Source organism: Anabrus simplex, chromosome 7, assembly GCF_040414725.1.
Source record: "Anabrus simplex isolate iqAnaSimp1 chromosome 7, ASM4041472v1, whole genome shotgun sequence".
NCBI lineage: Eukaryota > Metazoa > Arthropoda > Insecta > Orthoptera > Tettigoniidae > Anabrus > Anabrus simplex.
The window spans coordinates 175,085,027-175,108,061 of NC_090271.1; the positions used below are offsets into that span (position 1 = coordinate 175,085,027).

The window sequence follows — 23,035 nt, forward strand, 5'->3', positions numbered from 1 at the left end:
GTAAATAATATTTGGGAAATGTTATCGTGATGGGAAAAATGGGAATAATTTGATTATACTTGGTTACCTTCTGTAACAAGATGGGTCGCTTAACGACCCCATCCTAAATTTGTAGCACGGACAGTAGTAAATCATAATAATGTAAATAATCGGGTCTTTTATGTATTCATTTGTTGGAGATGTAAATTTGTATATATAGTGTAGTACGTTAAGTCATGCATGCATTCATATTTCTTTGTAGTCAATAATTTTCTTTACATTTGATTTTGATTATGCTAGTTAAATAAGACCCGATATGTGCTTTTATGTTTTGTCAATTTTAACGAGCCATTTAATGACATGGAAGGAAAATCCAGCTTCGCCATACCAAGTGTGTTTTGTTGTAATTAATATGGTCATATTTTCAAAGTGAAGTTGTTAAATTTGTGAGATGCGATTAATATAATATTCAAAGTAAATCATATCTGGAGTGTTTAGTGCCAGAATAAATCGACTTTGTACAAGGGGTTATGCGTTAAACATATTACGAGTGGACTACCGTATTACAGGCGAAATTATTATTTTTTTTATATAATAATAATAATAAATAAATAATATAACTATTTTTTTTTGAAGAAGATATATATTTTTTTTAAATATGATTTGGAGATAATAATAATTTATGTGATCAAGTGTTGAGTTTATTGGGAATCATTTAATGACGGGAGGTCGTGTTTTTAATTCGGAATTAAAGTGCGTGACAATTTAATTTGGTCAATTAATAATATTGAAATGTAAATCGGTGCTAATAATCCGTACATGTTAATGAACGTGTGGTTTAAATTACGGTCCAATGTTTTTTTTTTTACGTATAAATGTCGCGTTTTGAAGTTGCGATTCATTAGCCGGAACCCGTAGGGCTAATATTACGAGACCATGATTGTCAAAATTTGGTAAATATAATTTCAAGATGTTACGATTATTTGTGGAGAATGAACTAAGGCGTAGATCAAAATGAGATAGAAAATGTGAAAGAATCTGCAGTCAGATAATAAAAGGTCGTACGATGTCAGAAATGAATAAATAAGTCAGTTGATAATTCTGTGAGAAATAAATGAATCGAGGAATATTGAGATAGAAAGGAAAATAAATTCCGTACGAGAGACACTTAGGATATTGATATGAGTGTAAAATGTACGGGCAGTGTCACAGAGAAATACTGAGTTACAGAGCGGGGAGAATTCGAACCCGTGACAGCATGTACGAAATAAATAGACTGCACAGCTATTCGTTGAGATACAACGGATCTAAGGATAATGAGAGTTCAGATTCCACATAAATGGTCGTATATTGTATTCATTGTAATGACGAGCGAGGACAATCATGATGTCGTGATAATAATAATAATAAATATTGCAGATAAAGGATTGGACCGCCTTAATTAATTGAGCGTTGATAAAGATGTTAAACGGGAATCTAAATGATAATATGCAACCGATAATAATAATAATAATGTAAGGACGATGTTAAATCATCGCGATCAGATTAATAATAATTGTCATAATAATAACTGGAATGATGTCATTGGTTGATCAGTGAAATATTTGTAATTGCGACCGATATCTATATATATTTTGGCGGAAGTGACCGGTCCATTAATAATAATAACCTCTTAAGTGACGTGAATAATAATAATAATATCTTGAGTCACCTATTCATTAATAATAATAACCACGAGAGGGATATAATAATCATAACAGTAATAACCATTGGTGTTTGCATCCCGCATAATAATGATGATTTTAATCAAACGTGACAGTGCCAGGAACCGTTGAGGAATAATAATAATAATAATAATAATAATAATAATAATAATAATAATAATAATTTCGAGGATAATAATTTCATGAATATTGTGACGATCGTGGATTAAATTATTTGGTGACAACATCCCTCTATTCGTACGTTTGAATAATGAGAATGATAATATTAGAGTCATTTGTTGCCTCGTTTTTGTACGGTTTCCATACGGGACGATGTGACCGTATACTTGGCGTGTTTGTTGACTTCACTCGCGATGCGAGGGGGGTCACTGGCACGGTATTTTCCCACCGCTTCTCGTTATCTCATCTATGGTAGTAGTCTACTGAGGCTAACTGGTGACAATTCAGATCACATGTAAATAATATGTAAATGCTAATTCAGTGGTATGGCATCAGCTGGATATCGTAAGATAGGAACTGTCCGTGGAATCCAGTTTTCGCAATTCACGAGAAACATTACCCAGTCCGAGTACCGGTCTCGGAAAAATGTATATAGCCGGAGTACGTCATCTTAGTTAAATCGGGAAGCCGACCGTAACATGGGTTATGCTCGGGCTCCCGATAGAAGGAAGCTATATCCTTGAGTAACGGTTCGATTCAAATGGAATCGATCCGTAAATTATACCTCCAAAATGTCATTTTATTTCAGAAGCAACACAGCAAGATATTGATACCACTTGCGGTATGGCAAGTGATTTATATATGTAACATGTGTGGAAATTCAAATATTGTTGCCAAGTGTATCAAAGTTTCATACGTCAGATGGCGTAATAAACCGCTCCTTCTGGCAAATTATTTCAAAGGAAACCACTCTCATAATCTTTTTATTGTAGTTAGATGATGCCCTTTTTAAAGTAACAGTCACTTCCTAGTCCTATCATGGAGTCCTTAAATTCAAGTTACAATCGAGCCTTCCCCCTTTTAATTTTAAGTTGCTCCGTTCATCCCCGTGTTCTATTATGCCGTTATATTTATATTTGATGATTTAAATAATGAACCGACACCCCTGAGATAAATGCTAGTCTGGGACTCGGGAGGTGGACGGGTGCAATATATATGGAAGAACAGGCACTGCACCTAGGTGTAGTGTTAGACAAAAATCTAACCTGGAATCCACATATAGAAAGGAACATAACTCGGGCCAAGAACTTGCTGCATGCATGTAAAAGAGCCATTGGAAAGACATGGAGACTAAGACCATCAATGGTAATGTGGATATATACAATAATCATTAGACCGTTGATGGTCTACGCTGCAATCATCTGGTGGCAGAAAATAAGTCAAGGAAAAGTCGGCAGTAGATTGGATAGCCTGCAGAGAATGGCATACATAGCCATAACTGGGGCTATGAGATCTACGCCAACCAACAGAAGCCTTGAATACTTTATTAGACCTCCCATCACTATGCAATTTCACAAAAGGACAGGCTAGAATGAGTTCATATAGAATGGCATAATCAGAGTGCTGGAATGCACAAAGAGTGTTAACAGAAGAAGTTGGAAGTTCTACACGTGCCTTCTGATCATATAATACCAAAGTAGCCTACAACTTTGAAAAACCATCTGAGACCCAGAAAATAAAAAACGAAGACTGGGATATCAACAAATGTAATACTGAAAAAGAAGATATAGTGTGGTGGACTGATGGCTCAAAGATTGTAGATGGCACAGGAGGAGGGATCAACGGGGGAAGACCTGAGAGATCAATCCAGATGAGCCTGGGCAGACATGCTACAGTCTTTCAAGCTGAAATGATAGCTATCACAACATGTCTTGAAGAAAATCTGAAAATGAACTATAAGAATAAGAACATTTTCATTTTTACGGACAGCCAAGCGGCTATTAAGGCACTAGAGGCAGTTCGGATAATATCCAAAATTGTCTGGTATTGCCACTCACTTCTCCTGAAGCTCTCAAAGTACAACATTGTCAAAATAATATGGGTACTAGGGCATGCAGGTATAGAAGGAAATGAAAAGGCAGATAAACTGGCCAGGAAAGGGGCAGAATAACATTTTGTAGGCCCAGAACCTGTATGCAGGATTTCCTATGAAAAAGCCCGACACTGCATAGGAAAATAGGTACCAAAAAAACAAATGGAAAACTGGAAAAGTACTCCAGGATGCAAGCTGGCAAAGGAACTGATAAAAGGACCAAACAAGAAGCATATTAAAGAACTGTTGAAACTCAGCAGAGAAAATAAGATGGGTAGTAGGATTGTTGACAGGATGACAGGACACTGCCATCTGAAAAAACACCTACACAGAATTGGAGTAATAGGAGCAACATATGTAGGAATTGCAATGAAGCAGAGGAATCAGCTGAACACAAACTTTTCGAATGTGAGGCGCTGGGTAGAATCAGACTCTCCACTCTAGGACTACCAGGTGAAGAGAGAGAAAAAATCCAAGAAGACCCAATAAGAACAACCTGCAGCTTTGTGAAGGGAGCAGGTATATCTAGGTGGGAATGAAGGGAAAAAAAGGTAGCAAAATATCTTAGACTTATTTCCTTTAATTGCATATGGAACATAGGGCCTTGACGAAATTTCTCCAGATTGTTCTATCTGCCGCCAATGCTATCACCTCCCTCCATGTCCTGTTAACTCCAGCAATCTCCTTGTCTATGGTTCTCTTCCAGATAATCCTCAGTCTGCCTTGCCTACGACTACCTTGTGGATTCCAACTCAATGCCCGCCTTGTGATACTTTCTTGTGGTCTTCTCAGGGTGTGCCCAATCCATCTCCTTCTCATTATCTGTTCCTGTATGGGACTCTGACTTGTGGCCTCCCAAAGGTCTTTGTTTGAGATGGTTTTTGGCCACCATATTCTCATAATGTACCTCAAACACAGATTTATAAAAGTCTGTAACCTTGTGGTAATGTCTTTGGTCTCTTTCCAGGTCTCACTTCCATACAGTAACACAGATTTAACATTTGAGTTGAATATCCTTAGCTTCGTTTTTATAAAAATGTGAGGGGATCTCCATATTGGTCGTAACTGTGCAAAAGCTCCTTTGGCTTTATTTTTACGATTCACCACATCTCTAAAAGCACCTCCATCCTGGCTTACCATGCTTCCTAAGTATCAAAATTCCTCTACCCTTTCTACATCCATTCCATCTAGAATCAAGCTACAATTGTTACGATGGTTTATGCGCATTTCTTTAGAATTCTTGTTATTAATCTTTAAGCCTACTTCTTTAGCTTCTATTTTTAAGTCATTCAGTTTGATTCCCATGTCCCGAAAACATTCTGCAAGAAGACAGAGATCATCCGCATAATCCAGTTCTTCCAATCGGTTATGTAATCCGCATTGAATGCCACGCTTTCCATTCGTTGCCTCTCTCAGCATACAATCCAGTGTAATGATAAACAAGACTGGCGATAGTAGACATCCTTGTCTTACTCCAGATTTTACAGCAAAAGGTTCAGACAGCTTCCCTTTATGTTCTACTTGACAAGTATATCCATCATACATTGCCTGTGTAAGACGGACTATCTTTTGTGGAATTCCGAACTTTTCCATAGCCTTCCACATTTTTCTCCGGTTGACAGAGTCAAAGGCCTTTACAAAATCAATGAAAAGTATATACTGAGATGTCCGATACTCTCCAAATTGTTCAATGATTAGCCTTAGTGTGTTAATCTGATCCACAGTAGACCAACCTTCTCTGAAACCTGCCTGTTCTTGACGTAGTCTCCTGTCAACAGCTATGCTTATTCTGTTCAGTATGACTCTTGACATCACTTTTCCCCCAAATGAGAGCAACGTTATTCCCCTCCAGTTATTGCAATATGAGAGGTCACCCTTCTTCGGTATCTTGATGAGGACACCCTTCTTCCACTCCTCAGGAAGGTGTTCTTAGTTCCATATTAGTGTTAGAAGTGGCTCCATGATCTCTGCTGTTAAATCTGGGTCTACCTTTAGGGCTTCTGGGATAATGTTATCTACACCTAGTGCTTTGCCACTCTTCATTTATTTCACTGCTTGTGGAATCTCTTGTCGTGTTGGTGGTTCTACCGAGATGTCTGGATCCTCCAAAATGGTTTCAACTTCTTCAGTTCACGATTCCTCACCAAGATTATTGAGTACTTCCATGAAGTGATGTCTCCATCTTTCCAATTGTTGTGTCTCAGGTGTCAAGGCTACTCCGTTTGCATCTCTGACTGGTTTCTGCCCTGAAAAGTTCCTCCTAGAAAGCTTTCTTGTAATGGCATATACTTCTTTGCTGTTGCCGACTCTTGCTGCTTCTTCTGCTTGTGTTACCAGTTGGTCTGTAAACACTTGTTCATCTCTCCTCACTTTCTTCTTAACCTCCTTGTTGGCCTCCCTGTATTTTTCCAATGCTACTGCTTTCTCGCTCTACTGGAGTTGACAAGTGCCTTGCACTCTCTTCACTTTTGGATTGATTCCCAAGTGTCATCCAATATCCATTCTTTCCTCCCTGGCTCTCTGTAGCCCACTATCTCTTCACATGTGTCATGAAAGAGTTCCTTGACTGTGTTCCATTTGGTATTTACATCTTCATCTGGTTGTTTGGCAAGGGCTTCAAACCTGTTTTTCAAATGTAACTTAAATTCACTGCACTTCAAGTTTCCCAAATTTCCCAGGGTTGAAGCGTTTCATTCGTACTGCTGCCTGTTTTACTGGTGCTGCCACCTTCAATCTAACATCAGCAATCATAAGGTGATGGTTGCTGCCTACATCTGCCCCACGTTTATTCCTCACATCCAAGAGTGAATGTCTCCATCTTTTACTTATTGCCAAGTGATCAATTTGGTTTTCTGTGCGGAGATCAGGTGACACCCATGAGATCTTGTGGCAGTTCTTATGTGGAAACAATGATCCACCTATAACCAATCCAAAATTACTGCATAGGTCTATGAATCTCTGGCCACTATTATTTTCTTCTCCTATTCCATGTCTACCCATGATGATTTCTCTTCCTTCATTTTCATTATCGATTTTTGCATTTAGATCTCCCATTAATACCACAATGTCCTTCTTCTTTATCCCTGCCAGTGTTGATGTCAGCCTATCATAAAACTCCTCCTTCTCTTCCTCTTCTGCTACCTCTGTTGGCGCATAGCACTGTACTATGGTCACAGGTCTAACTTCGGTTCTTATTCGTACAGTAATTATCCTGTGTGATACAGGGGTCCATTCCATTATGCTATTTTTTGCTTTCTTTGTAAGTAAGACACCCACTCCACTTGAATGCTGATCATTTTCTTCTCTTCCAGAGTAAATGAAGACACCCCCTCTTCTGTCCTCACCTCTCCGTAGCCTGTCCATCTTGTTTCACTCAACCCAAGTATCTCCAGTTTATACCTTTTCATTTCTGCCATTACTTCTCTCAGTCTGCCAGTTTCATACATACAGTAGTTTTCACATTCCAGAATCCGATTTGTATTCTGTATTTCATTGCAAAAGTCGTCTCCATAAAATCCAGCCGGTATAAATTTCGTCTGGTTTCTGGAATAAGTTTAATTCAGGTGTGCGAGTTATAAGCCCACAGCACCCTAAGTCCAGTGGAGGGGTTGCCGCCTCCTGTCTGCGCTAGGCCACAGGATTTTTCTGTAGGGGTTATCTCCCTTAGCCTTTAAAGATCCCTCTTTACCACAAGGCAGTGGTTTCTTCTTTATTTATCCCCAAGAAGAAGGGTTGCCTCATCCGCCAGCTTCGCCGTACCAAAGGACCCCTCCTCCGCCAGCTTCGCCGTACCAAAGGACCCCTCCTCCGCCGATGCTGCCGTTGAGGTCTTCACCAGAGCCCCATTAGCCGTCACTTTGCAGGGTTCCTGTAGGGCCTTCACATCTACCATAGCGGTCATGGGGCACACACAGTCCCCACTGTACATCACCCCTACAGGCAGTCCCCTACTTCATGCCGCTGCCCACCTCCCACGACGTGGACGAGGGGTTGGCCTTGTGGGAGGCAAGATCTTAGAGGTCGACGCTAATTAGGAACTAATATTTAGAGATCCCATTAAGAAAAGGAGAAGAAGAATATCTTCAGCCTCATAACACTATTTAGATGAAAAATTCATATATTGACAAACTATCAATGCTTTGACAGAAAGGGTCCTTAAAAATAGCAATTTTTAAGCACATTATTAAGGACACTTTCTCTGAAAGCATTGATACTTTGTCAATATATGAATTCTTCATCTAAAGTGTTATGTGGCTGAAGATGTTAATAATACACAAAACATGTACCACTTTTAACCAATAAGTTGCCTTAAGCAACTAATGTATCAACAAGGTGGAAAATAAAAATAGTTGTGAATCTGTTAAAGTGCGATATGGACCATGAAGCTGATTTTATGTAATATCCAGCCAAATCGAATCAACAAACGCAAGGTTTAACAAGATGAGATCACTAATTTGTAATGACCTCGAACTCAAGATATATCAAACTATGGTTAGGAGTTGTTGTTTCCCAGAATTCTTATATCATGGAGGCTAGTACCCCAAAAGTTTCCTCTATAAAACAGCTTGAAATATGGGTCCATACATGAATGCTCCATAACTCAGGGAACCAAAAAATGTAAAATAGTGAAATATTATGAAGAGCAAGAACTGGGCAAGAGTTGGAATGGACAGAGATATACAAAGTCTAACAGTTTTCCACCTGAGACAAACTCGAAGAGCGTCTACCATAATGACTGCCAAGATGTAGGTGAGGGGACCATGAAAATAAAAAAGATGTGCACAAACAGTATGTGGCTACCTCATCTTTTATCCCAACTCCAAACATTGCAAAGCCAGTACTGTATTTATCTGACATACCATATAAAAAAGAACCTCTTTCAGTTATTTTGCTCTCATCCGCACCTTTTCATATTCTTCCAGCTGAATTACTAATGACAAATACAAATGTTTGCACCTAGGAAAACAAGATCCTCACAGCATAGAGGCTACAGAGAAGACGAGCCCCTTCAGTGGTCAATGACATCGTGCCAAGGCAGGTGCGAAAGCAAACAAACTCGTAAATGCGTCCTTTGTCTGATGCATTTATCCCATGCAAGAGGCATTAGCTACGCCCTGTTCGAAAAGAGTAATCAGGTGCAGCTCTGCTGTATATACACAGTTCAAAAAAATTAGGGGAACATGAATTTGAACGTATGGCATGTTCCATAAAACAATACCTCACACCCAAGTATATTACCAACTAAACCTTTATTCTTTACCGTTGAAGTATACAAAAGAACATCAATAGATTTGCATTCATTTTCAGAACACAAACCGAAATGTCCAAATAGGGGCGAAAACAAAGTTATAACAGTCCTCCAGGGCGGATTTTTGTCACAGTTGGAGAGCTTCAGTTTGGTGTATGTCATCCATGAGCATTTATCACAGCTTGGCACCTATGTGGTATGCTCCGTGTAAGTCGACAGAGGTCACGTTGCGGTATCAGGTCCCATTCTTCAATGTGAGCTTGTTCGAGGTCTTGGAGAGTCCTTGGTGGAACAGGACACCCATGAACACTTCTGTCAAACCTCTCCCACACATGCTCGATGGGATTAAGTTTGGGAATCACTGCTGGCCATTCCATTTCTTGAATGTCCAGTTCTCACAAGACAGCTCTGGTGATGCACGCTACATGAGCCCTGGCATTGTCGTGTATGAGTACAAATTCAGGGCCAACACCGTATGCAGTAACCAACACGTGCTGTAGCAGTATCTGCTCGATGTACCCTGCAGCGGTAAGATTACCGCAGATGACGACGGCCATCAATATTGATGCCACACACACCATCACAGAAATTCATCCAAATCGGTCGCCTTCCTGGACAACATTTAGCACATACTGCTCACCACGGCGTCTCCATACACGTTGACGTCCATTATGCTGTGTCAGGGGAAATCTGGTCTCGTCTGTGAACAACACAGGTCTCCAATATCTTGATTTACTACTTTCATTTCCGTATTGATAGTTCACGTGTGTATAGACAAGAGAAGGTTCCACCTTATCAATACAATTTTTATTAGGTATTGTACGAATTCACTTACAGGACCGGTATCGACTTTTAAATAGTCATCATCAGCTGTACATGAAAACCTTAACATTTGTGTCAACCATTAGTTAATATGTCCTTTCTTAAAGGGAGATGCCATAGGAAGCATTATGTCTAAGTGTCCAAATTGGACATGTTGAATGTGAAATTGTATATATTATGATTCAGGTACTTAGGAATAGAGCTATCTCTTTAGGACTAGAATTTGTTTGTAAAACCTAACTTAAGCTTAAATCTAAATTACGAATACATTAAACACATTAAAATTTAGATTTTTAGATTTAGATTCAAGACTAAGGTAGGTTTTATAAACAAATTCTAGTCCTAAAGAGATAGCTCTACACCTAAGTACCTGAATCATAATATATATCATTTCACAGTCAACATGCCCAATATGGACACTTAGACATAATGCTTCCTATGGCATCTCCCTTTAAGAAAGGACATATTAACTAATGCTTGACACAAATGTAAAGGTATTCATGTACAGCTGATGATGACTATTTAAAAGTCAAAACCAGTCCTGTAAGTTAATTCTTACAATAATAAAAATTGTATTGATAAGGTGGAATCTTTTCTTGTCTATACACACAGGTCTCCAATGGCAAAGTTGCCAGTTGACATGGGTACGGGCAAACAGAATGTGAGCTGTGCGATGTTACTGAATGAAACGGGACACTCAAACAGGACGTCTGGGTCATAAGGACACTTCTCTTAACCTGTTCCTTACTGTCTGGTCAGACACCATGACTCTAGTGACCCCCGAGGTCTTGTTGCAGTTCTCTGGCAGTTACTGAATGATGCCGCAACGCACAGATGGTCAGATATCAGTCATCTTCTGGGATTGTCATGCGTCCACGACCTTGTCCAATCCTCCTTGTAAACTAGCCTGTCTCATTGTAGCGATTCCACAAGCATTGAATAACTGACAGAGAGACATTGAGATCCACAGCAACACAACGGAAAGTCCGTCCTTCCTGGATCAAAGTGATGGCCCTTGCGACTTGAACCTCATTAAGATGTATCATGGGATGTGCTGGTTTACGTACAATGTGCTCAAATGACCTCAGTAGTCTGTGTACCTCACAACGACACTCGGACGCAACGCTATTCACTTTGTTTTGAGGGGTCACCTGACAGTTTAATGCATGGCTACATCTTCGATTTGACATAACCTAAGTAGCTAAGTCTTAAGGTATGCTGTACGACCATTGGAACCCCATCTACCAAATTAACATTCACATACCAGACGTTACAAAACATGTTCCCCTAATTTTTTTGAACTGTGTAAATAGACTTATTACACATGATCACAAATAAGTTGTTTTATTATTCGCATGTTCTCTGTTCTTGCTTGGAATGGCTGGGACTGCAGGGTACGATCAGAACTTATTCCAGATATGGCAACTGTAAACTTACCAATACTCTTCTTCTGAAGGGCTCGTCTCTTCCGATCTGATAACCACTGAAAAAAGGAAAGTATTACAGATAAATGTGAGTTCCAGTACAATTAACTGCAATATGCAATACAACATATTTAAGTAAAAGAACTGGTCTTGGTGTTCCAATCTCTCATTGTTTTCATTCATTCATTCAAATAGTAATGAAATGTGCCTTTAACCAACAGATGAGCTCAGCATAGGAAATAAGTCACTACTAGTGAGAAACGATTATCTTATGAAAATCTATCTATTAATATTACAATGTCTAGACATGTTAAAGCCAAGAAGTAGAAAGGGAGAAGAATGGCGTTATTAGAAAATCTGTATTCAAGTTAATATTATGCCTTACAGAACCCACGAAGTACGTTTTTACTTAATTTTACACTTACATCAGGAAGAGATTTTCCAGCACTGAGGTTATATATCTTGACATTATTAGGATCAAACACCTGCATTTTCCTGTGCCTCTTTTAAAACTATAACAGTTTTTGTACAGAAGTAATTCTTAGTTTTTAAGCAAGAACCTAGGCTATGTGAATAAAACATCAGCTGGAGCATAACACAATGGGGCCGATGATGCATAACACTTCGCAATAATAAATACTGCCCTCATAAAGTTTCACTACCATTATATCTATTACAATTTGCAACAATCAACTACAAATGTTCAAAAACCAACTGTCTGCCTAAAGTCCTTTTTGTAATTATGTCCAGTTGTTATAGGTTATGTTGACATCAGACATGTGGACAGCAATGAACACGAATTCCTATCGATTCGTAAAATATCGATCAGAGAACATATTTCGAGATGTTCTAGTCGGTTGTCTTGGTCGGTTAGCTGGAGCTTTCTCATGCAGAATCGAAAGAAGTCGTCATCTCGATACGCAATCTAGAACTGTATAACTGAAGAAAAGCGAAAAAGTAGCTGTCAAAGTCTTGGGAAGTGGGCGTACAGATTCTATCTTGGCGTTTATCTAGGTTTTAATCGGAGAGGAGAAGTAAATAAAGATGATACAGGTAATTTCTGAAAACTATATCTTGCAAGAATTATTGTCGTTCAGATAGTGACATTGTCCTAATCTTTGTTGTTGAATTACTGGATTACTTGCGATATTTCAGTATTGAACAGTGTGTGGGTCTAATTAAAGCGCCTTAAAATTGATGATCCTTGGACTGACGACTGACATTACTCTTATTTTGTCACTGGTTACTCCAGATATTTACATAGATTATTATTTACGTCAGTTGAAAATGTTGGTTACTTTGGATTATTTTTTGCAGGTGTCAGCATGAGCCAGATCCACTTGTGGCTTGGACATGAAAGGATTTCGGTGCAGTACAGTTCACCTGAGATTTTAGACTATGTTGTAAAGATTTGTAGTGTCAACGATAGTGTTTTTGTTTTAACGAAAAATAAATCACTTTATTATGGAAAAGTTGAACAAAGACTGGACAGTCCGTTTTTGTGTCTGAGTAAAAGCAGTGTTTGTGCACTAGATATTGCTATTAACAGTAGTAAACTCTATTTTGTTAGCGGTGATGGGAATGTTTACAAAACTTGCCCTGGGGATTTTGAAAATGTTGAAGAAATTGTTTTGAAAGAGGATGCTAAATGCTGTATTCATGGCTTCAAAACTCCAGGTCACAAAGTGAAAGTGAAATCGATTGCTGTGACAGACAAAGGATGCCTCTTTGTTACTGATAATGGTCAGTTGTGGGCATCTGGAGAACACTCACAGTTAAATATTCAAGAGGACGAGCCTAGACATGTGTTGTTCTTCGAGAAACGTTTAGTGAAAGCAGTTAGCTGTGGGTCAGATTTCTGTCTTGTTCTAGTACAAAAACCCAGCCAGTGTGTTAGTGAAAAAGATGACACAGATGATGAAGAGAATAGTGATGTTTTTGTGTCAAATTGCCCATCCTGTCTCGAGTGTGTTTCATCACCTGTTTCTCAACCTTCAACATCTGATACATGTCCATTAGGACTTCATATTCAACAGTCTAATGTAGATCACTATTCATCTTCCACAGCCAGTAAAGATAATTCAGCAGAATTCAGAAAAAGTACAGATGATTCCACTTCTGTATCAGTTGTGGAGGAATCTGTCCAGAAGTTTGTGGCAGTTCCAGAAAGCTGTGAATTCAAACACAATGATCAAAGGGATGTTGAACCTGAAATAATGGAACAACAGAACAAAGAAGAGGAAGTCGAAGACGATACAGGTGTTTTTCTCAAATCTGGCAGTGAGGAGCCAGGTGATAAAAGGAGTGACTCGTCAAAAGTGGAGAAAAGAAATGAATTTTTTATCAATACCGATGCCGCTCGTCAGTTCCTAACTCGGCAGTTATCCTGGATGTCTAGCTATGGGGAAGCAGGAGAAGAACTGTTGGTGGAATGTGCTGAAGCATCTCTTGTTCGCCCCACTCGTATCATCAAACAGAATGTATCTAATGTGGCAAGCCTTGTATATGAAGGTGTCAAAACAGTTGGAGACAGAGTAGCCACTTTATCTCGGCATATGAGTGGAGGTTCTGAAACAAGTGAAAGCATTCCAGGTATATTGAATGAGTTTGAATCCTTTGAAGATTTGAGTGAAGACTTAAAACCAATGTCTGCTAATATTGCGTCCAATTTGAGGTAAGTTCTTTCCTTTTTCTATAGTAGGTACTGGTAGTCTACATTTTAGATAAAATGTTGCTGTCATTAAGCTTTTCTACAGCAATACTGCATGATTTCAGGCTAATAGGGGGTGAGACCTGGTCTGAATTATGAAAGTGTTTTCTAAAATAGTTCTCTGTAAGCTATATCACGGGAATACTGTGTTACAGTATATATGCAATGTATGTTTTTTTTTTTTTAATTATTAATGAAAAGGTGCACCAGAAAGGACAGTTAATACATTCTGTTAATTTTCTTTGCTATAAGAGCATAGAGATTTTGTTCGACTCTTGCAAACCGTAAAATGACACTGTTCACATTTCCGGCCTTGTATATGAAATACATGCAAATACATTGATCATTTGCTTGATGAAACTTTTTGTTAACAAATAGTTTATGGTGAAACTTATGTATCGCTAGCCTAATGATAGCATGTCTTTGTATTTGGTTTGTTCCGGTCCAATCCCTGTATATCATTGCGTCCGTCCCAAAGAAATTGTAGTCTATCTCCTCTGCTTTCCGTTTTCTTTCTGCTATTAGTTCATTGTACGGTCTGGTGGAAGGTAGTTGTAGTTTTCTCCTTAATTCTTCTAGGAAGAAAATTTCTCTCGTCAGGGCATAGATCATTGAGTTTGGTGCATGTTTTCCAGATCCAATAGCTCCTTTCAGGAATCTTGTTTGGACATTTTCAATTTTTCAAAGATCAGAGATGGTTTATTTTCTCCCAAATGAGTGAGCCCATATAGGCGTTATTTTGGTTTCAAAAAGTGTCATAGCTGTCCCTAGTGCAAGGGATGTTAAATTCTTAATATTATAAATTGCACACATGGCTGTTGTTGTCCTTTCTGCAATGTATGTAATGGTTAAATAATAACTATGGTTCATATCTGAAATACAGTACAGTATTGTACAGATGACACCACGCCGGATCTCCACAAGGATTTGATCCATATTGAAAATGCTTATAGGAAGAGATGGCAAAGATTTAGGCACCCAACTGATCGGGCAGAATACCTGGACCTAGCCTGGGAAGTACGAAATCGATTGCTGGAAAGAAAGATTGAAAAATGGGAGGAACTTTACCGTAATCTCTCAGAAAATGAGTCAGATCATGAATTTCAGTGGATTATATATAAAACGTGAGTGGTCGCTATAAGAGATTTTCTCTCACATTATTTTGCATTGTGAGTTTACTTCTCAGCGATGCAAGGGAGGCGACTGTTCCCTCTTCTAGCTGAGTTTATCCTAACTGTCATGATTAAGGCGATTCATATTTGAATGGTAAGCATTCACTCCTCTAGTCGGAAAAAGATTCGTATGAGTTTCTGCTCCCTATGTGAGAGGTTCTCACATGGTGCTGGTCACAATGTCAGCAATGACAATGGCAGCAGATGTAATTTACTGCCGGTCTTGGATCGTGCTGCAGGGTCCAAAACATCAATAATGATGATGATAACCTAAATTCAACTAATATCACCCACCCTAATAATAATAATGTTCTGGACCGTCGTCAAAATGTGTGGACCGCACTGGAAACGGTTCCTGGCCAGGTAATGACTATGAATGCAGTCCGGCCGCAAGTTCAATACACCCAAGATGACACCACGCCGGATCTCCACAAGGATTTGATCCATATTGAAAATGCTTATAGGAAGAGATGGCAAAGATTTAGGCACCCAACTGATCGGGCAGAATACCTGGACCTAGCCTGGGAAGTACGAAATCGATTGCTGGAAAGAAAGATTGAAAAATGGGAGGAACTTTACCGTAATCTCTCAGAAAATGAGTCAGATCACGAATTTCAGTGGATTATATATAAAACGTTTAGCATTAAATTATAAATTTTAACTAATACCGTAGCGAAACACGGGTATCTTGCTAGTTACCAAATAAAGTTATTTGTAAAACTCAGGGGTTTAATTGAAATAATCTTGAACTTATACACAACTGGAGGATCGTTTCTTTTAGACTGTATACCATTATTGGTACCTAAGAATTCTTGCACATGTTGAATGTATAATATTTAAAGATTTAAATCTCTCAATATACTAATCACTTTCCACAAGCTTGATACAATAGACCTAAATAATAAAGGCCACGAACCTACTATGCTGGCGTAGCAGTGGGGAGGTGATACTTCCACGTGGCATGTCCCAGGTGGCGGATAGGGGGGTCCTAACAGGCTTGCCGGCGGACTTGAGGGAAATAAAATACTCTTCGCGGACCAAACACACAACCCGCTGTGGGTGGGGGACAGACGAAGAATACACTCACGGTATCCCCTGCCTGTCGTAAGGGGCGACCAAGGGATGATTGTATTAGAACCATGAAATTACTTGTGATTAGTACCACTACATGGGGAACACCATGGGTCGCTTTTACTTGCGCGTAGTACCACTATGTTAGGTACAAAATAGGTTTGTGATTAGTAGCGAGTGTGTGGATCAGGGTGCATTTTGCAGTACCTGTGATTCGTACCCCTATATGAGCAACAACATGGGATGAGCGACACCATGGTTCTGCCTTGCCTATGCTTAGTACCCACTATGTGAGGAACACCACGGGATAGTGTGGGTCCTGGTGGTTACTGCACGTATGTGAGGAACGCCATAGGTTTGTGTTGCTTGTATAGGTTTGCGTTGCCTGTAAATAGCACCGTAGTGTGCGAACCACCATAGGTCTGTGTTACATGTGCGAATTTCATTACCTGTGAGTAGTACCATAATGTGTTGAATACCACGAGTCTACGCTACTTTTGATTAGTACCGCAACATGACAAATAGCATGGTTCTATTTTCCTAGTGATTTAAGTACCATTATGAGGGGCCGATGACCTCGATTTTGGACGTATTTCGACTACAAGCCTCATCGATTCAGTATTGTGCTTTAGAAGTAGTCCCTTGGTCAGTAATACTATTGGTTAACGCTAGTTTCTGTGCATATAAGGCATTGCGGGTCGGATCCACCGATTGTTTTAAATTTATATTCATCCATTCATTCTTTGTCCTCACGTTTTCGAATTCTGGTCTGTGGAGTATTATGGATTTTTAAATTGTCATAACATTTCGTACCATTACGGCCCAATGACCTAGATGTTAGGCCCCTTTAAACAATCATCATCAAATAATAAAGGAGGTTTCATCTCGATTTTTGTCAGATATCGGTGCTGCCCTCTATACACACTAAATTCTATGTCTTAGATTTTAAATAAAAAGTGATCTTAAAACAATACACCCCTAAGGGGTTTTGACTGGGGGATGAGTGAGAAATGATAACAATATTCACTTCTATGAAGCTGTTTGAATTACGACGTTAAAATTTCAAATCATGTTAAATAACAAAGTCTGAGACAAATTTAAATGGGGGTTAAGATCCGGAAACAGATGTATTTATTCCTTCCTCCGAAACCGAGTACCTACGAAGACAAAATTCCAAATAGCTGTATATATTTTAAATCCTAGATGTGAATTAGAAAATATATTGAAACATCCCACCCTTAAAGTTATCTCCGCAAATGAAATTATTCATCCTTCCAAAACCATTCAACGTACACATTTGTAATTTTACGAGAAGGTTCTTCATTTATGTCCTAGATGTAAAATATCATATACTTCAAAATATTTCTCCCCTAAGGGATTTAGATCAAATCAAAATCTCTTTATTTGCAAATGAGGTGTCTACCTCGGTGGCAAATGGTACACTAAAATACATTATTGTCAAGCACTAAATATTAAATTAACAAGAGAAGAAAATTTTTCCTATAATACAATATTATACAATTTACGCTAACAATGTTTTCTATTAAACACACAGCTCATCCTCAATAAATAAATATAGATTACAAAATTCTAATTATAATATCTCCTGTACTACTTACAAATATAGTCAACTGATATACAGTATGTGGAATTGCTTCAAATGATACTATAAAACTGGTATAACATTAATATTTACATTGCATTTATTTATTTACTATTTTTTTTTACCCGTTCTGGATCCTGAGTAGCATAACGACCTGCTGCGTCTTAACCAGAGCCCCTTTTGCCACCACTTTTCAGAGTTCCTGAAGGGCCTTCACAGCTACCGTAGCGGTCCCAGGGCCCTCGAAGTCCCCACTGTACTTCACCCCTACAGTCCCCTACTTTGGCTGTCCAAACTCCTTAGACCAGGGGATGGAATTAATTTATTCACACACATTTTTTTATTTACAATAACCTGCACCGGTCGAATGCCCTCTATCACTTCATTTATTTTCTCTGTTGCTGTTTATTCTCTTCTTGAATATCTGTACAGATTTTGGAAAAGGATCAAACACTACCCCTGGTAAACTGTTCCACTCCTTCACACCCTTCCCAATGAATGAAAATTTACCCCAATCGCTTCTGCTAAAATTCCTTCTAATTTTATATTTGTGGTCAGTCCTGCCGATATAATTATTTTCCAACTGAAGCCTCTCACGGATATCTCCCCATGCTGCTTCTCCTGTATAGGCTCTATATAATCCTGTAAGTCTTGTTTTCTCCCTTCTCTTACTTAAAGTTTCCCACCCAAGTTCCTTTAACATTTCTGATACACTACTCTTTCTCCTGAAATCCCCTGTTACAAATCTTGCAGCTTCCCTCTGCACACTATCTATTTCTTTTATTAGGTATTCTTGGTGAGGATCCCAAACACTGTTTGCATATTCCAATAATGGACGAACCATACTCAAGTAACTTTTTTCTTTTAATTCTTTGTTGCATCCTTTAAGTAGCCTCATTATGACATGTAATGATCTGTATGCTTTCCCAACAGTGTCATCAATATGACTCTTCCAGTGCAAATTACTTTCAAATCTCACACCTAAGTATTTGCACTTGCCATCTTTTGGGATAACTACCTCATCCAAAGTATATTCAAATTCAGTTTTAAAGCTCCTGTTTGTAAAAGTTGTAACTGTTGATTTGCCTCCATTAACCTTCATATTATTTTCTTCAACCCATTGTTGGATACTTTCAAGGTCCCTTTGTAATTCTGAACAATCCTCAATGTTGTTTATTTCTCTATAAACAATTATGTCATCTGCATACAATCTTATTTTTGATGTTATATTGTTCCCTAAATCATTTTCGTATATTAAGAAAAGTAACGGACCGATTATACTACCCTGTGCAATTCCCTTCCAAACTTTCTCTTCCTGAGATACATTATTTCCTACTTTGACTTTCTGAACCCTTGAATTTAGAAATGCTTTTATCCAACGTGTAACCCTTACGTCCAATCCTATTCCCTCCAATTTCTTTAATAATATTCCATGTTCCACTCTATCAAAGGCTTTGGAAAGATCTATGGCTATGCAATCTAACTGACCTCCTGAATCCAATTGATCTGATATGTCCTGCTGAAATCCCACCAGTTGTGCCTCACAAGAAAATTTCTTTCTAAATCCATACTGGCTCCTCATGAACCAATTTTTATCATCACATATCCCTCTGATGTACTTCGATATTAAACTCTCCAGAATTTTACAAACTATACTGGTCAGGCACAAACTATACTGGTCAGGCAAGATGGTGGCTGACTCTCAAAAAACACAATATCCCATCTTCTGAAACCGTTTCAGGCACAATCTTAGAATTTTATATGGAGGGTAGTCTTTTATGTCCTAGAAGTTAAGTAATATTTTTAAAACATTCTCCACCTAAAAACATTCATTCCTCAATTAGGCTACTGTTCGACGTACAACATCTAAATTTCACAGGTTGATCGCTTTTACATCTTAGATATTAAAGAAGATAAGATTTAAAAACATTCCAATTCTTCTGTACAGGGTTCATATATCTGTTAGAAAAGAAAATTAATAATCATATCCCCAAAACCGTTTGACGTACAAACTGAGGGTGTATTTTACAGGACTGATGCTACAGCTGAAGTTATCTGCAAAAGTGATAGAATCATTAAAATGTCCATGAAACTGGAGAACACTAAGTACACCATCATACAAGTGTATGCCCCACAGATAGGCTGCAGTGAGGAAGACAAAGAGAAATTTCGGCAAGACCTGGAAGATACTGTTAATGAGGAAAATGAGGAAAATGCACAAGTTGGGGTAGACAGACTTGGGTACGAGAACATCATTGGTCCACATGGATTTGGACAAAGGAACCCAGAAGGAGAACAACTATTAGATCTGTGCAGAAGAAGTGATCTTATAATCAAAAATACATTCTTCAAAAAAAGAGACAGTCACAGAATAACAAGGTACAGTTGGGATGGGCAGTATAGAACATTGATTGACTACGTAATCACAAATAAAGATGGTGGCAGGTACATCACAGATGTAAAGGTCATCCCTAGTGAAAGCATGGACAGTGACCACATATTGTTGGTAGTAGACTTCAAACATAAGACAAATGAAATGCAGAAACTTAAAACCAAGGATTAAAACTTGGAAGTTGCAAGAAGTCCAAATAAAGGAAGAATACAAACTAAGGATTCAACAGAGTTTGCCGACCGGGCGAGTTGGCCGTGCGCGTAGAGGCGCGCGGCTGTGAGCTTGCATCCGGGAGATAGTAGGTTCGAATCCCACTATCGGCAGCCCTGAAGATGGTTTTCCGTGGTTTCCCATTTTCACACCAGGCAAATGCTGGGGCTGTACCTTAATTAAGGCCACGGCCGCTTCCTTCCAACTCCTAGGCCTTTCCCATCCCATCGTCGCCGTAAGACCTATCTGTGTCGGTGCGACGTAAAGCCCCTAGCAAAAAAAAAAAAAAAAAAAAAAGAGTTTGCCGAAGTGTGAAGTAACCAGCGTTAATGAAGAATGGAAGGCCTTCAAAGACACATTTGTGGGAGAAGTCAAAAACCTATGTGGAGTTACAAGTTCTGTCAAATGAAAAAAGGAGACACCATGGTGGAATGATAGAGTGAAAACAGCGGTGAAAGAAAGAAACCAAATAAAGAAGGCACTGGACAAGGAGAAACAAAAACAGGGACAAGAACGAAATGAACAAGAAATACAAAGACTTCAAGGAGTATACAGGAACAAGAAACTTGCTGTAAAGAACATTGTAAGGGAAGAAAAAGAGAAGAAATGGAATGAGTTTGCAGACAAACTGGAAGAGGACAGTAGAGGAAATATGAAATTGCTATACAGAGTAGTGAAAAACAAGCGAAGGGATCAAGAGACCATAAAAGCAATAGAACGTGATGATGGAACTCTGGCACAAGAAGAGGGAGAAATTAAACAAGAACTCAAGATCTATTTCGAAAAGCTGCTGAATGGAGATACAGAAAACATAACAACGGATAGAGGAGAGCCAAGTCGAGGAACCACAACTGAACCACCAATTACATGGCTTGAGGTTGAAAATGCGCTCAAGAGCATGAAGAAAGGAAAGGCAGTGGGCGTAGATGAACTAAGTGCAGATATGCTGAAAGCAGTGGGAGTTCCAGGAATCCAATGGCTCTATAGACTGCTCAACAAGATATGGGAGGAAAATACTATTCCTGAGGACTGGAAGATGGGCATCATTGTACCTCTGTTCAAGAAAGGAAGCCGACGAAAATGTACTAATTACCGTGGTATCACACTACTGTCTCATGTCCTGAAAATATTGGAAAAAATAATAGAGACCAGAATCAGAGATATTGTTGAACCAATTTTGGAAGAAGAGCAGTATGGTTTCAGACCAGGAAGGTCAACTACAGACCTTATATTTGCAATTAGGATGCTAATGGAAAAATACTGGGAGAAGAACAAGCCTTTATTCCTAATATTTTTGGACATTGAGAAAGCATACGATAGTGTACAAAGGGAAAGAATTTGGCAATGCATGAAAGAACTTCAAGTGCGAGACAGCCTCATAGACAAAGTGAAAATGTTGTATAGTGGGAACAGAAGCTGTATTCAAGTAGGATGTGGTTTGTCGGACTGGTTTGAAACTAAGAGAGGAGTGGAGCAGGGCAGCTCATTGTCACCACTTCTGTTTATTATTGTAATGGATGTAGTAATGAAATCTATTAAAAGGAAAGAACACGGAGATATCAAAGCCTTCACATTTGCAGATGATGTTGCGATCTGGAGTGGCTCAGAAGATGAATTGGGAGAGAGAATACAAAGCTGGAATGAGGAGTTTAAGAAATATGGTTTAAACATCAGCAAGGCCAAGACGGTGGTAATGAAAGTGTATGGGGAAGGAGCAGAACCAATAGTCATGTTAAATGAAGCTCAACTTGACAGCGTTCCAGTTTTCAAATACTTGGGTAGCGTTATATCAAATGACAACCTAGCAAAACATGAGGTGAGCAATCGAATCAATAAGGCAGCACAATTTTACCACCAGGTAAGACACCTGCTGTGGGATGAGCAAATACCCATGAAAACAAAAATGACATTGTACAAGTCCTATTATACACCAATTCTTACATACAGTCTCGAAACCACAACACTGACCAATAGAGATAATTCCAAACTTCAGGCAGCTGAAATGAAATTCCTATGCACTATGATCCAGAAAACCAGGAAAGACAAGATTAGGAATGAGAAAATTAGAGAAGAAGTAGGAATAGACAATTCTCTCCTAAATAAGATTCAGATATCAAGACTGAAGTGGTTTGGTCACATGAAGAGGATGCCAGTAAACAGAACTGCAAGGAAGGAATTTGACAGAAAGGTAGAAGGAAGACGACCCGTGGGAAGGCCACGAAGGAAATGGATAGATTTAGTTAAGAGCGATGTAATGCTGAGAGGTCATGATTGGGACAAGTTGGTGGAGGAAGAATGGTACAAGGACAGGATGAGATGGAGGAGGCTCATATACCACATCCGGGAAACTGGAGATGGTTTAGGATGATGATGATGAGTCAATAGTAGCCTCTCCAAAATGTAAAAGTTGAAAAATAACCTTCAATTTAAAACCGTGGTGAAGCACGGGTATCTTGCTAGTCAGTGAATAAAGAAACTAATGAAATATTATGAAAATGATCATTACAAAAAATTTAATATTTCGATGAATTGAAATGAGAATACCTAAATAAATTTAAGATTTCAAGTTTTTCTTCTTTTCCTTCCTTTAATGATCAAACCCTAGTCTATACAATGGGTTCTCTTCTGTACTTCTTTCATTTAAACTT

At 38.8% G+C, this 23,035-nt stretch overlaps 2 protein-coding genes across 3 annotated transcripts in view; one reads left to right on the top strand and one right to left on the bottom strand.

Moving 5' to 3' along the window:
• Positions 1-12,003, bottom strand: part of l(2)34Fd (lethal (2) 34Fd) — a 169,564-nt gene extending 157,561 nt beyond the window's left edge. For both annotated transcript variants that reach the window (XM_067151474.2, XM_067151473.2), the window contains exons 1-2: positions 11,655-12,003; positions 11,243-11,288 (exon numbers count right to left, since the gene is read on the bottom strand). In XM_067151474.2, coding sequence (XP_067007575.2) covers positions 11,243-11,288; positions 11,655-11,720 — 112 coding nt within the window. In that variant the 5' untranslated portion in view covers positions 11,721-12,003. The remainder of the gene's footprint in view (positions 1-11,242; positions 11,289-11,654) is intronic.
• Positions 12,004-12,163: 160 nt separating this feature from the next.
• Als2 (Amyotrophic lateral sclerosis 2) overlaps positions 12,164-23,035 on the top strand; it is a 226,968-nt gene continuing 216,096 nt past the window's right edge. The window contains exons 1-2 of the mRNA XM_067151475.2: positions 12,164-12,282; positions 12,547-13,903. Of these exons, the coding sequence (XP_067007576.2) occupies positions 12,555-13,903 (1,349 nt within the window). The 5' untranslated portion in view covers positions 12,164-12,282; positions 12,547-12,554. The remainder of the gene's footprint in view (positions 12,283-12,546; positions 13,904-23,035) is intronic.